The sequence below is a fragment of the Chiloscyllium plagiosum genome, chromosome 5, assembly GCF_004010195.1.
Source record: "Chiloscyllium plagiosum isolate BGI_BamShark_2017 chromosome 5, ASM401019v2, whole genome shotgun sequence".
In the NCBI taxonomy this organism is placed as follows: Eukaryota; Metazoa; Chordata; class Chondrichthyes; order Orectolobiformes; family Hemiscylliidae; genus Chiloscyllium; species Chiloscyllium plagiosum.
This window is the reverse complement of record NC_057714.1, coordinates 62,480,825-62,495,711: the sequence shown is the minus strand read 5'-3', so window position 1 is coordinate 62,495,711 and position 14,887 is coordinate 62,480,825. Positions and strand designations below refer to the sequence as shown.

The window sequence follows — 14,887 nt, the reverse complement described above, 5'->3', positions numbered from 1 at the left end:
TCTTTATGACTCTATTAGTACAGATGAGGAAAAGCAAGGTTCCAAAACCAACCCCTAGGGAACCCCATTACAAACTCTCCTCCAGTCCAAAAAAAACAATTCCTCCTCTGTCACCATGACCTGAACAGTATTCTTCTCTTTTATAAAGACAGATGCAAAGTATTCATTTAACACTTCTGCAATATCTTCTGTCTCCATTACAAATCCCCTTTCTCTTCTCAGCATATGAAAGTAAGGAATAAAAATACAAAAAAAGTGCCATAACACTTCTGTGTTTCTCTCCCCACTGAGGAATCAAAGTTAACATTGCAGGTTGGGAAGAACAGTCATACTGGACTCAGAACATTAACCTTGTTCCTATCTTCACAAATGCTAGCAGACCTCCTAAGCTTCCCTGGCATTTTGTTTTTATTTGTGATATTCAGCATCTGCAGTAGTTTGGTTTTATAAAAGGATGTTATGATGAAGTTTTATAAAACACTGGTGCTGACTCAACTGAGTTTATGTCCAATTGGGGGTGCTGCACTATAAGGAGGGTGTGAAGGTGTAGGGTTATATATAGATCAGAAAAGCTGAAGTTCTTCTTTAAGAGAAGATCAAGATGTAAAGTAATAGAGGTACTCAACACAGTATGCATATACAGAATACAGAAAACTGCTTTCATTGACATAGAGGTCAAAGACTGGAGGACACAGATTTAAGTTGATTTGCCAAAAGACACCAAGGTGCTATGAGGAAAAACACTGAGTTTTTAAAATAAAAAAAAGTGAGAAAGATCTTGAATGCACTGTTCCCAGGTGTGGCAGATTCACTGTTAGCTTTTAAAACAGTTAAGTCAGTTGAAAGGAAATAAATCTTGAGTGCGCTCAAAGGGTGGGGGTAGGACGTAACTGTTCTGGGCACAGATAAGATGGGCCAATGGTCTCCCTCTGTGCTGTATCATTATACAAGTCTATTACTTTACTTGCCTGGATGAATGTAGCTCCAAAAATACTGAAGAGGCTCTACACCATCCAGGACTAGGCCACAAGCTTGTTTGGTACTTCCTGGCCTGCAGTGGTTCAAGAGAGCACGATTACTTCTTGAAGGTTTTTTCAGAGGGTAGTAAATACTGGCCTTGCCAGCGACTACCAAATTCTATGAAGAATAAAGCAAAAAGAAAGCTAGCTAAAAAAAAAAACAGATGAATACTTGGTGACAAATTCGTAAACAGTCAAAATTAGAAATCATGGTGGTCAATTCTTTGATGAAAAAAACTCCACCATGATTCAACAATCGAGCATTTTTATTTAATAGTTGTTTTTTTAAAACATGTTTACATTACTAATATTGCACTGACATAATTGATTTGCATTCACTGATGTTACTTTAACTCTTATGAAATCATTAAAAACAAAGAAAAAATTGGTTACCTGAGTATGAATCCAGTGGGCAGGCAGTTGTTTACTGTATTTTACGGCCAATTCTAATACACTTTCCCTCTCCAAGAGCCCCGGACTTGAACAGATAGAAAAGCCACCAACTTGTGAAATGCCAGGTATAAAGAAATCTACCCTTTAATGGAATTTAGAAAAAGGTTTTAAATAAAAAGATTGCAACTAACAAGAAATATATGTAATTATCTCTTCACACAGCTCCTTGAATAAAAACAGCTTAGACAGGCACAAAATATGCTTCACATTCTACTCAAGAGCAGAGTGAATTTGGAAGAGAACTTTAGATAGCGAACTGAGCAAAAGGAAATATTATTAAAATATGTTAGGTTTTTCATTTGAATTGACTTTATAGTTTAACACCACATTTAATTTGCGCATGTACATAAGTTTCTGCTGGCTGCTTCCTCTCCGATGTATGTGAGGTTTTTTTTAAATTTGGTTCTGCTGGGTACAGTGGTCCTGGGTGAGCTTCTCAGAAGACTCAAGATCAATAGCAAAACAAAGTTAAACCTCGAGAATATGCTTTTAGCACTTCCTTTGACCAAAATGCAAACACTCCAGATTCAAGCTCACCATAGAAGATTAAGTTTGGTCATTTTAGCCAGATGCAAATTGAGTGAGTCAGCTTGATTAAGATGCGCAATTTAGCTTACCCGAGGACTTTGGTGCTTGGCATTTTGCACTATCATTAGATATTCACAAGCTTCCAAAGGTAGTTCAAGTGAAAGTGCTTGAAATTCCTAGCAGTATACTGGCTAGTATCAAAGTCTAGTAAACACAGTTCATTGTGCAGGACTGTTATTTTCTATTATATCTGTTTGGTAGGCAGTTGTGCACCTCTTCATTCTGATTGATGTTTGAAATCTGAAAGCTGCACTTGCCTAAGTAACCCTTGCACATGTTTTGCAGACAACTAAGACCATTCAAGAATGTGTTAAAGGCACAGCTATTGATGTGGTGTACATGGACTTTCAAAAAAGCATTTGATTCAGCCAAATTTTGTGGCAAGTAATAAATTGTGGAATTAATGAAATGAACAATAGCAAGGTGAATACAAAAGTGGCTGAGAAATAGAACACAGTGGATAATAGTTTATAGGTCTTTTTAGATTGGAGGAATGTTTGGAGGGAGTTCCAGGGTTAATACTGGAACACTTGCTTTTCTGGATATAAACACATGACCTGGATCTTGACGTGGAGAGGACATTTCCAAAGTTTTCAGATGAAATGAAACGTAAAAGAATTATAAACTGAGAGGAGTACAGCGTGAATTCCAAAAGGATGTTGAAAATTTGGAAGAATGGACAGTTAGATGGTAGTTGAAATTCAACACAGAACTGAGAGGTAATACATCTTGGTACAAAGAACATGGAGATATGGAAAACATAAACTAAAGAGGACAATTCAAAAGGGAGTGCAGGAGCAGAGTGTCTTGGATTTATATGAGCACAGGTCATTAAAAATTGGCAGGATGGAGAGAGCTGCTAAAAAAGCATGCACAATTCTATGCATCATTAATAAAAGCATAGAGTATACAATCAGGGAGGTTTTGATGAATGTATAGAGGATACTGCTAAAGCCTCAGTTGTACACAGTTCCAGCCAGCATTCTATGGGAAGAACGTGATTTAAGAGAATGGTTCCAGGGTTGAAAAAACTGAGTTATGAAGATAGATTGGAGAAGATGAGACTGTTTTCCAGGAGGGAAGGTTATGGAGAAGGGGGGGTGGGGGGGGGCTGTTGATAGGAGTCGCAAAATTACAAAAGGTCATGACAAAGCAAATAGGCTGAAACTGTTCTCACTTATAAAAGGATCTAAAACCAGAGGGCCCAGATTTTAAGTACTTTTCAGAAGTAGATAGGAAGATGGTTACAGTTGTCAGCCATCTCTGCAGGAGTTCCTCAGGATAGTGTCCTGGCCCAACCATCTTCAGCTGAGTAATCAATCACCGCCCCTCTATCGTAAGGTCTGAATTCGGATGTGGCATGTAACACAAATGCCAGGCAATGATCACCTTCAAGAACAGACAGACAATCTAACCACTACTCTTTGACATTCAATGGTGTTACTATCACTGAATCCACTACTATCAAGATCCTTTGGGGGGGGGTGACAGGAAACTCAACTGGATTCACCCTATAAATACAGTGGCTACAAAAGCAGATCAGAGGTTATGAATACTGCAGCTTTACTATCACTGAATCCACTACTATCAAGATCCTTTGGGGGGGGTGACAGGAAACTCAACTGGATTCACCCTATAAATACAGTGGCTACAAAAGCAGATCAGAGGTTATGAATACTGCAGCTAGTAACTATCGCTTGATTCCCCAAAGTCCATCTACCATCTACAAAGCACAAGACAAAAGTGTGATGAAATACTCCCCATTTGCTTGGATGAGTGCAGCTCCACAATAGTTAAGCAGCTTAATATCAGCCAGGACAAAGCAGCCTTCTTGAGTGGCACCACACTCACAAACATTCACTCCCTCCACAACTAACTTTCAGTAGCTGCAGTGTCTACAAGATGCACTGCATAAATTTGCCAAAGATCTTTAGACAGCACCTTCCAGACTATATATACATTAGAATTTCAACAGCAGAAGGGGATAATTAAGGGCATAGATTTAGATAAAAGAAAATAATTTTAACACTCTGGATGTTGGAGTGAAAAATAATTCCAGATTTTCTTTGTGTAGTTTGAGGTAGCAACCAAGCAGATTAGTGCTACTGACACAGCTAAACACATACTGAATATGTAGCTCATTTTAATTTTCTATGGAACACAAGTATTGCTGGTAAGATGTTCATTTGTTGGCAGGTGGTGACAAGATGCCTTCTTGAATTGCTGCAATCCTTCTAATGAACGCATAGCCATAATGTTGCAAAGAAAGGAGTTCCATGTTTTTGGTCCAATACCAGTAAAGGAATTGTGATATAGTTCCAAGCCACAATCACATGTCGCTTTGTGGTATTGTTTGCAAGTGTCTGCTACCATTTTTCTTGATTGTAATGTTGGGTTTGAAAGATGCTGTTGAAGAAATCATGGCAAGTTAAAGCAGTACATCTTGAATATGATACCCACTGCCTGTTCAACTTCCGTAGTGGATGCAGTGAATGTTTGAAGAATGTTTAAGCTGAATGATGGCTTTGGATTTCTTTGGCTTAGTTTACTTATATCAGTTTCCATTTTTTCTACTGACAATGGCAGACACCCCCAAACCTCACTTACATTCTGCTACCCGCTTTATGATTTGTGGCAAAAAAAGATAGGGTTCACCTTGAATACAATAGTTTATTGCAAATACTGCCAAAAAATACATCTATTTTAATTAAGTTATCAGCTTTGTTATATCAGATCAAAGCATAGTATTGAAGCTAACAACTGCAATTAAAACTGTATTCTTTTTTACCAACATCTACAGACCAACAATTCTGGAATAGTAATTTAGAGGAACATCACGCTGAAGCTAAATATATTTTGAACTGCTGAGGAACACGCATTGTACAAGAAACTAAAGTAATTACAGGTAATTACAACAAACTCTTCTAATGCTGATATGAACATTTACCACTGTCCTGCTTTGAAAGTAAAATCTTTGTTCATGACGACAAGGCGCAGTCTTTTAACTGTTTCAGATTCCTGAAGTATTCCACAGACCTTTGCTTCAGCAATCATCTAAAAATACAAGAAAATAAAGTTTATTGCATTGGCAACCTAAAATAATTCTTCCACAACAATAATTTATCAATTATCTTCTGTTTTTCCCTACTTCAATATCCAGTTAAAAAACCTTCTTTACATAGGTACCTTTGCCACACTAAATTTAATCATTGCACCTCTGGTTAAAAATAATCCCCACCTGCAAAGCAAAACTAATATAACATTTCCAACCATTCCATTCCCTTAAGTTCACAATAGTTTATCATATTTACAAATTGAGGAATATACAACAAAATAAAAAGGACTAAAAGTTTAACAGTATAGGTGCTTCAGTCAATAAGATCAAAATCAGGGTGGGGGTTGAAAAAAAACTAAAAAGATAACTCAGAGATATTTTATCTGAATACATTTGCAACAAGATAGTTAAACTAAATAAATGGGCTTTCTTAAATTGCAGAGACTTGGATGTATGGTAACCAGAGTTAGAAACTAAATAACTTTTGGGTATGTGAAGTTTTGATAGTTGAAATGTTGTTTGAACGTCACAGTGCTTTCTAACACTAAAAGCCACATACAAACAAAACACCGCAGTTACATAAACTGGGGGACTGAGTTTCGGAACCATGAGGTGATGCTGCAGCACTACAGAGCCCTGGTTAGACTACACTTGGAATATTGTGTTCAGTTTTGGTCGCCTCATTATAGGAAAGATGTGGATGTTTTAGAGAGGGTGCAGAGATTTACCAGGATGCTGTCTGGATTGGAGGGCATGTCTTATGAAGAAAGGTTGAGCAAACTAGGTCTTTTCTCCTTGGAGCAAAGAAAGATGAGAGGTGACTTGATAGAAGTGTACAAGAGAGACATAGATAGAGTGGATAGCCAGAGACTTTTTCCCATGGTGGAAATGTTTATCATGAGGAGATATAATTTTAAGGTGATTAGAGGAAAGTGCAGGGGAGATATCAGAGGTAGGTTCTTTATACAAAGTGTGGTAGGTGTATAGAATACACTGCCAGCAGTGTCAGATACATTAGGGACATTTAAGTGACTCTTGGATAGGCACATGGAAGATAGTACAATGAAGGGTATGTAGGTTAGTCTGATCTTACATAAAGGGCTGAAGGGCCTGTACTGCGCTGTACTGTTCTATGTGCTAAACTATCCTAAGTTTTTGAGCTGTGGTCTTGTATTGTTTTAGAAAGACTTTGCTATTTTCATATTCTATTCACTTAGAAATAAAGGCCAACATTCCAATTGCCTTCTTTATTAACTGATGAACTTAGATGCTGGCTTTTTGTGATTCATGGATGAGGACTTCCATATTTTCCTGTTTCACAGCTTTCTGCAGTCTTTCACCATTTAAATAAGATCCAGCTCTTCTTCTTCCAGCTAAAGTGCATACCCTTACATTTCCCCACATTATATTGCATCTGCCAAGTTTTCATCATCTGCAAGCTTAGCTATAGTATATTCTTTTTCCTCATTCAAGTCAATAACATATATTGTAAATAATTGTGTCCCTAGCACTAAACCCTGTCCCACTAATCACAGGTTGCCGTGGTGAAAATGACCCCCCGCCTTATCCCAACTCAGTCTTCTATTAACAAAAACAGAAATTGCTGAAGAAACTCAGTGAGTCTGGCAACATCTGTGAGGACACATTAAACCAACAGGCTTATGATTACCCATTTTTTTGTCACCTTGCCTTTTTAAATAAAAGGTTCTGCATTGGCAGTTTTCCAATCTTCAGTTTTTTCCAGAATCTAAGGATTCCTGAAAGGTTACTACCAGTGCATCCACTATCTCTGTAGCTACTTTCTTTAAACACTAGGATGGGGACCTATTGATCTTTAGGTTCATTAGTTTGCTCAGCACTTCTTCCTCTAGTGATAGTTATAGCCTTTATTCCCTCCCAATTTTTTTTTCTCCTTGATTACTTAATAACTTTGAAATACAATTAGGGACTTCTACTGTGAAGACTGATGGAAAGTATCTAATCCACTCTTCTGCCAATCTCTTGTTTCCCATTATTATTTCCTCAATTCTTCCTCATAGCTTCATCTGCCAATCTGATGACTCAACGCTCCTTTTAAAAAGTTATTTCAAAGCCCTTGAGTAAGCTTTTAGTAATTTTTCCTCATCTCTTCCTTGGATCGATGTTTCTTTATAGGTCTATAGTGGCAAGGATGGCAATCCAAAGCTAATCTGGTTTTATCTTCACCAAACATATACAAACTGTGCACTGTTTGGTCAGAATCACTGCATAACAGTAAAGAATAAGACTTTTTAAACTGCTTTTTTCCCTTGGCCAGCTCAGGGTAACCTGTGCCGCTCCAACAAAGAATTTGACAAAGCAGCTATCCCAGGACAAAGCATAATTCTAAACTGGAACTTTCTAGACTGTGTTAAACTGGGTGTTTTCTTTTTACATTGAGTACTGTACAGTTAACTTCAAGTACCCGAGATCCTGGAATGTTTTGGATTATCTCTGGCTATATGCTTTTTTTCTCTTTATTGTGCGGGGGTTGAACATAGGAACAGGAGTACTGCATTCAGCCCGTCGAGCCTGTCTGGGCCCACACACAAGGCAATAATGGGAATGTCTTCTTTATCATTGAAATGTGCAATTTAAATTTCTATTTCTTTATGATATCGGACTCTTATTAGCATTACAACGGACTGAATGAATTACGCACTGGTAGATGCATATTTAAATTAGCATGCAAATATATTAATTGATCAATGCTCCGCTGAAAATACGAGTCAACCACAATCATAAACAATAGCTTTGACGTAAGAGAGATCACAAATATTTGAAATTCACATTCAACACATGAAAATAAAAATCATCTCTCACTCTAATCAGCAATTTGTACTGACCTCTTGACGGAAATTGTTGACAGTCCTTTCTAGATGGTTTGTTTTTCTTCTTGATGACATTGCCCTGCCAAAAGTAAACACAATGCAGCAACTTACAAAAAAAAATGTAATAAATGGTGACATTCTTACTGATCTGATCATCAAACCACTGCAATGAAACCTTGTAGAGAATGGGGCACAAAACTACAGCTGGCATTTCAGTGCAGTACTGAGGAAGTGCTACATTGTTAGACATCTTGTCTTTTGAATTGGAAATTAAGAAAAGGACCCATCTTGCTGTCAAGTGGACATAAAGTAAAATTAATTTAATAATTTGGTTTTCCCAAAAAATACATGATCACGACAAAGTTGAAAAGTGTGGTGCTGGAAAAGCACAGTCAGTCAGGCAGCATTTTCAGGCATAAACCCTTTATCAGGTATGCCTGAAATGTCGATTTTCCTGCTCCTTGGATGCTGCCTGACCAGCTGTGCTTTTCCAGTACTACACTCCAACTCTGATCTGCAGTCCTCACTTTCTCCTGGATGACCGTGACAAACACTTGTATTGTTCGAGAACTTGCTCATCATTTCTGATCAAAGTAATTAATCAACTGCAAAGCACTTTAGGATGTTAAAACAAAGCTTTAACAATAATATAAAATACACTTTCTCGATTATTATTCTGAATGAACACCATTTAGTCACATGCGAAATATAGTCTGGGAAGCAAAATAACATTAAATAAAATTGTTATATTGTAAAGTATTTTTACATTATTCACAGACAGTTAAATGCATAATCTTTCCTAAAATGATACATGATTACAATAACCAAAAGATACCAATATAAAAGATTAGTTTTTCACTAGAAATATTAATCCCAGAGTATAACTTGCAATCCCATACTTTGGATTTCGTAAGTTTAAAAGACAAGTTTTTAAATTACACAACAGGGGAGGGGGTGAGGCTCAAGGGCAGAGATGCAGGAAGTGGAGGGCATTGTTGATCATGTGGCAGTGGAAATTTCAGTCCTTGAAATAGGAGGCCATCTGGAATGTCCTGGAGTGAAATTGCACCTCCTGGGAGCAGGTGTGTTGAAGGCGGATGAATTGGGAGTAATGGATCGCGTTTTTATGGTGTGGAGGAGTTAGTTAGGTAGCTGTGGGAGTCGGTGGGTTTGAAGTAGATGTCTGCGTTGAATCTGTCACTGGAGATGGAGATTGAGGTGTCCAGGAAGGGAGGGAGGTGTCCGAGATTGTGCAGATGAACTTAAGGAAGATGTTCATGATGCTAATGAACTGCTCAATCTTCTTGTGGGAGCATGAGGTGGCGCTGATACAGTCATCAATGTAGCCGAGGTGGGGGATGGTGTAATTGTGGAAAATGGACTGCTCCATGTATCCGAGGAAGAGGCAGACGTAGCTGGGGCCCCATGCAGTGCCCATGGCTACTCCTTTGGTCTGAAGGAAGTGGGAGGATTTGAAGAAGTTGTTATGGATGAGGACCAGTTCAGCCAATCGAATGAGTGTATCAGTGGAAAGGGCACTGGTTGGGCCAGCAGGAGAGGAAGAAAGGGAGGGCTTAGAGCTTCTGCCACATGTTTTGGGACTGGATGTCCACGGTGAAGTTGAGGCATTGGGGGCCAGGAGAATGGAGGTCATGGAGGAGGTGGAGGGTGTAGGTGGTGTCGCGAATGTATGTGGGGAGTTCCTGGTCCAAGAGGTACAGGACCTGCCAAGATATGACGAGATACATTCAGTGGGGCAGGAGCAGGAGCAGATGATGGGTCATCCGGGGCAGTCAGGCTTGTGAATTTTGGGTAAGAGGTAGAACCGGGTGATGCGGGGTTCCGGAACTATAAGGTTGGAGGCTGTGGATGGGAGATCCCTTGAGGTGATGAGGTTGTGGATGGCCTGGCAGATAATGGCTTGTGATGGGAGGTGAGGTCGTGATCAAGGGAGCACTTGGAAGTGGTGTTGGGTTGGTGCCTGGCTTGCGGTGTAGATACTTGCAGTGCGCCAAACTACCACTGTGCTCCCCTTGTCCGCTGGTTTAATTGTGAGTTTGGGGTTGGAGGGCTGCGTTTTGTAAGAGTGAGAAGTTGGAGTGGGCGAGGGGAGTGGACAGGTTGAGATGGTCAATGTCACGGCAACAGTTGGAGACAAAGAGGTCGAGGATGGTAGCAGACCAGGATGAGGTGTCTAAGTGGATGGAGTATGTTGGAAGTGGGAGAATGGTTCCTTGGAGCGTGGGTGTGACTCCCGCAGAAAAAGCGCAGAGGCGGCGGAAGAAATGTTTGACGTTGCAATACGTATGGAATTTGATGGCCCGGGAGCGTAGTGGGACGAAGGTGAGACCTTTACTGAGGACTGATCGTTTATCCTCAGTGAGGGAAAGGTCTGGAAGAATGGTAAAAACTTGGCAGGGCTGGGGCTTGGTGTAGAGCTGGAGCTGGGAGTGGGGGTGGAGACTGTTTCTGGAGTGGGTGACTTCATGGAATTATTGGTGACATCACCCATGACGTGACCAGTCATGACGTAAACAGCAGTGAGAGGGTTGAACTGTGTGTTCCGTGGTGGTACCTGAGGGGGCGGAAATGACATTCTGTGTGACATTTGCAGAAGCAGTGTCTTCGGCAGGGCTGGGGTGAGTGACGTCTGTGGCTGTGAAAGTGGCACGCTTGGCAGCAACTGTGGCAGTGGAAGTGGCATCTACGGTGCAAGCGGAAGCAGCGTTGTCGGTGTTCCAGTTGGTGACATCACTGGGGGCAGAAAATAGCGTAGGCAGCAGCGCCTACGAGGGCAGAAGTGGTGTTGCTTGTGATCCTTGTGGAACTCCACTGGTCACAGGCCTCCAGTCTGAAAAACAACCCTCCACTACCACCTCCGTCTTTGAGATTTTCCATTTTTAGGTATTGATTATTCGAAACAACATATTCAATATATCTGTCTATGCCACTATGCTCTCCAGATTTGAGAAGAGAAACCAAACTGATGAAGATTTCTTTTCAGTACTACATCTATTTAATTCCAGAGAACTATTGATACAGGATTGTGTGGTGCTGTGGATTACTGCACTGTGCTTTCATATTTGCAGCATACACTATTCAGAGCTATTAGGAAGGACATACTGTTGATGTTGCTTGCAAGGATCCCAAATAAAAGATGCAGAAGTAATTTCAACAATAATCTTAGCATACACGTACTTTGAATGATATCTCTAATTTTGAAAAAAATTAGGCCATTGGATGAATTAACATTGAGCTGAAAGGTCTACAAAGAGCATGCAGATTGTTAAATAACAATAGAAAGAACTTCACCTTGGTTATGTTATTAGGCATCTAGGTATTGGAAACTGGAAAGCAATCTATTCCCAAGAGTTGTTTGTTGAGCTTATAATACATCCAGTCCAAAAGCACAAATAATGACAACAGACTATCGTCTGGCTCGGACTAGCATACCTTGATCCATGTGATGCAGTTCATTGGCAGCAACATTTATTTCATTTAGTACAAAAACTTGACGGCCAAATTAATTTTTTCTTCAAATTCATTCACAGAATGTGGGAAGATTGCCTAGGCCAGCATTTATTGCCCATCCCCAATTGCCCTCAAGGTGATGAGCTGCCATGATGAATGTCCACAGTCCACATACTAAATCCCACTGAGATTGCCAGCCCCTGCCATCTAATTCAATAAATTCAAATTTATTTCCCCCAGTTAAAAGTGCTTAGACAATCCACTCCTCTCCAAAGCTCTTCAAACTTGCATGCTGGTCCATCGTTTTTTATTAACTTGTGGAACATGGGCATCGTTGGCTGGTCAGTATTTATTACCTATCCCTAGTTGCCCTTAACAAAAATGGTGATGAGTTGCCTTTTTGACCTGCTTCTTCCCGGCCATTATTAGACTGATGAATGGACTCTCTTGCCTCAAATAATAATGATCTTGCTTAGTGTACAATTGGAGGCATACAGGTTACGTTGCACAAAATCTTTTTGATCTGTACATCCTTGCTTATTATGATCTGCTTGTATTGCTCGTAAGTAAAGCTGTTCACTGTACTTCGGTACATGTGACAATAAATCAATCAATGCTGCAGTCCATATGCTGTAGACAATACTATTGGCTTTCCAGCTTTGGGATCTTCGGTTATCTTCCCACCTTTTGCTCATTCTATCTTGTTTCATTGAATCTTCAGCCATTTAAATTACAACAGTGAACTTCTTCCTAAGTCAACTACCTTACATGATTTCCAATCAAGCTCTCAAAATTTAGCTCTTTGAACATACCTTTGGTGACTTCCTTAACCTCTCACTGTTAAGTGCCAATACTTGCACCTTGTGTAGCCCAAAGAGTTTTATTTTTAATCATTCATTATAGTTAAAGGTTACATTACCTGCAGTGAGAAACATTTAATGTACTTTCATTCATTACAAAAAATGCAATTCATAATCATTTAAACATGATTAACTTATTTTTACTTCAAATCACCATTACAAATCAAATTTAAGAAAACGTTACAAGCAACAATTAACACCACAAAGGCACAGTACCATTTAAAAGATACCATTTCCCATTGTGACTTCAAAGTAGCTATTTCTCACACAAGAGAAAATTATTATACTAATCCAAATCCAGTCCTGTCCAATGTCTACGAACATCATCTTTCAAGCAAGAATCAATAGATGCTGATCAGGAGAGGAAACCTTTTGTGAATCTAGGATCTAAGTGTAATTGTAGCACCTAACCACTATTCTGGCTCAGGCAATATGCCAGGTTTTATTAAACCAGGTAGATTCTTGTCTGTCTAACTCAGTAAAACATTGAGGTTCCTGATATTTCAAGCAGAGTGCGGAAACACTAAACATTGAAAACTCAGGATTTAGGGCAGGTGTTGGAGCTAGAGGAATTACAATCCATTCTGGGACTCTGATGCACACAGGTTATATTGTAATAAGATATTCTACTTCTGTCAATAAAGGCCACACACCAATAAATTAATTGACAAGCTTAAATACATGCAGCGAGGGCATATAAAATAAACTGCACTGTCAACAAATGTCTGTCTGTCCCTCTCCCTATTCTGAAAGACAAAAGACTTAACAGCAATCTAAGTTTTTTCAATATATCATTTCAGTTGCATGACACAGTAATCTTTTGCTATAAATTCTGTCTTAAGATCCTACTCCACAGCTACCTGACGAAGGGGCAGCGCTCTGAGAGCTAGTGCAGGTACTTCCAAATAAACCTGCTAGATTATAACCTGGTGTTGTATTATTTGCAAAAGTGAGGACTGCAGATGCTGGAACCCAGAGTCGAGATTAGAGTGGTGCTGGAAAACACAGCAGGTCAGGCAGCATCTGAGAGGCAGGAAAATCGACGTTTCAGGCAAAAGCCCTTCATCAGGAATAGAGGCAGAGTGCCTGCAGAGTGGAGAGACCCTGGAAGGCTTCCTGCCTCTATTCCTGATGAAGGGCTTTTGCCCAAAACGTCGATTTTCCTGCCGCTCTGATGCTGCCTGACCTGCTGCGTTTTTCCAGCACCACTCTGACCTAAACTCTGATTTTTAAACTGTCCAACACTGGCATCTCCATATCACAACGGCAGCAAGACATATCTGCTCCTGTCCTCAAATCCTCTTGCTGTGAAGACCAATGCACGGTTCGCCTGTTGTACTGCCCGCTGTACCCTGCATGCCTACTTTCAGTGGCTGGTGTACGCGGTCTCTGTCAATAACTTACAGCCCTTCAGTTCATAAAACGACCCAGCCAGGCCAGCTTACCTCGCAGATCCGGAATGACAGTGAATCCAGGACCCTGACAACCACGTGGAAGAGGAACAGGCAGCTGGCCCGACATTAGCTCGTCGGAAGACGAACCGGAGAGCAGCTTGGGCCATGGACACGGTCACAGTCATTGCCGCCCGCTAACGGACACCGCTCGCTCCCCGGCTCGCGCGGGCCCACAGAGAACTCCCAGGCAGGCTGTGCGCACAACGTCACAAAACCGTGTCACGTGACGGGAGGTCATGACCTTTCGTTGCCCTTGGTCGTCACCGGGAGAGGTTGTCGAATGTCTAACCCGAATGAATTGTGCGGCTTTCCACTTTAAACTAAGGCGTCTTGAAGGGAAAGAATTCTGATTGTGATTGGTCGTTTTCCTTAGTGCTGCTTTTAAACTTTGTAACGGATGTCTGCTGATGGGTCGACTTTAATTCCGTTACTTTGTCCATCACTGTCTTGTCTCCCTGCTTGTTAATTTTATGGAGTCTCGAGAATGTCCTTGATTCAGTGAATAGTTTTCTTTCGGATTTCTGGCATTCTCGTTTTGCTTCTCCAACTATCTGCTCTGGGTTAAAGTCATATGTTTATTTTATTATTTGAAAGCCTTACTGTTATTAGATGCCCACATTGGCTTTTTACCCTCATAAAGACAGACTCAATGGTTACATGCCATGCTTCTGCTAGTTCTAGAACATAGAACAGTACAGCACAGAACAGGCCCTTCAGCCCACGATGTTGTGCAGACCACTGATCCTCATTTATGCACCCTCAAATTTCTGTGACCATATGTTTGTCGAGGAGTCTCTTAAATGTCCCCAATGACCCTGCCTCCACAACTGCTGCTGGCAACGCATTCCATGCTCTCACAACTCTGTGTAAAGAACCCGCCTCTGACATCCAATCTATACTTTCCTCCAACCAGTTTAAAACTATGACCACTCGTGTTAGTCATTTCTGCCCTGGGAAATAGTCTCTGGCTATCGACTCTCATTACCTTGTATACCTCAATTAGGTCCCCTCCTCCTCCTTTTCTCCAATGAAAAAAGTCCGAGCTCAGTCAACCTCTCCTTATAAGATAAGCCCTCCAGTCCAGGTAGTATCCTGGTAAACCTCCTCTGAACCCGCTCCAAAGCATCCACATCTTTCT

At 40.5% G+C, this 14,887-nt stretch overlaps 1 protein-coding gene across 1 annotated transcript in view; it reads right to left on the bottom strand.

Moving 5' to 3' along the window:
* Nucleotides 1-13,954, bottom strand: part of oxnad1 (oxidoreductase NAD-binding domain containing 1) — a 31,433-nt gene extending 17,479 nt beyond the window's left edge. Inside the window, exons 1-4 of the mRNA XM_043690173.1 lie at nt 13,741-13,954; nt 7,980-8,043; nt 5,008-5,114; nt 1,413-1,554 (exon numbers count right to left, since the gene is read on the bottom strand). Coding sequence (XP_043546108.1) covers nt 1,413-1,554; nt 5,008-5,114; nt 7,980-8,043; nt 13,741-13,874 — 447 coding nt within the window. The 5' untranslated portion in view covers nt 13,875-13,954. The remainder of the gene's footprint in view (nt 1-1,412; nt 1,555-5,007; nt 5,115-7,979; nt 8,044-13,740) is intronic.
* Between the last annotated feature and the right edge of the window lie 933 nt (nt 13,955-14,887).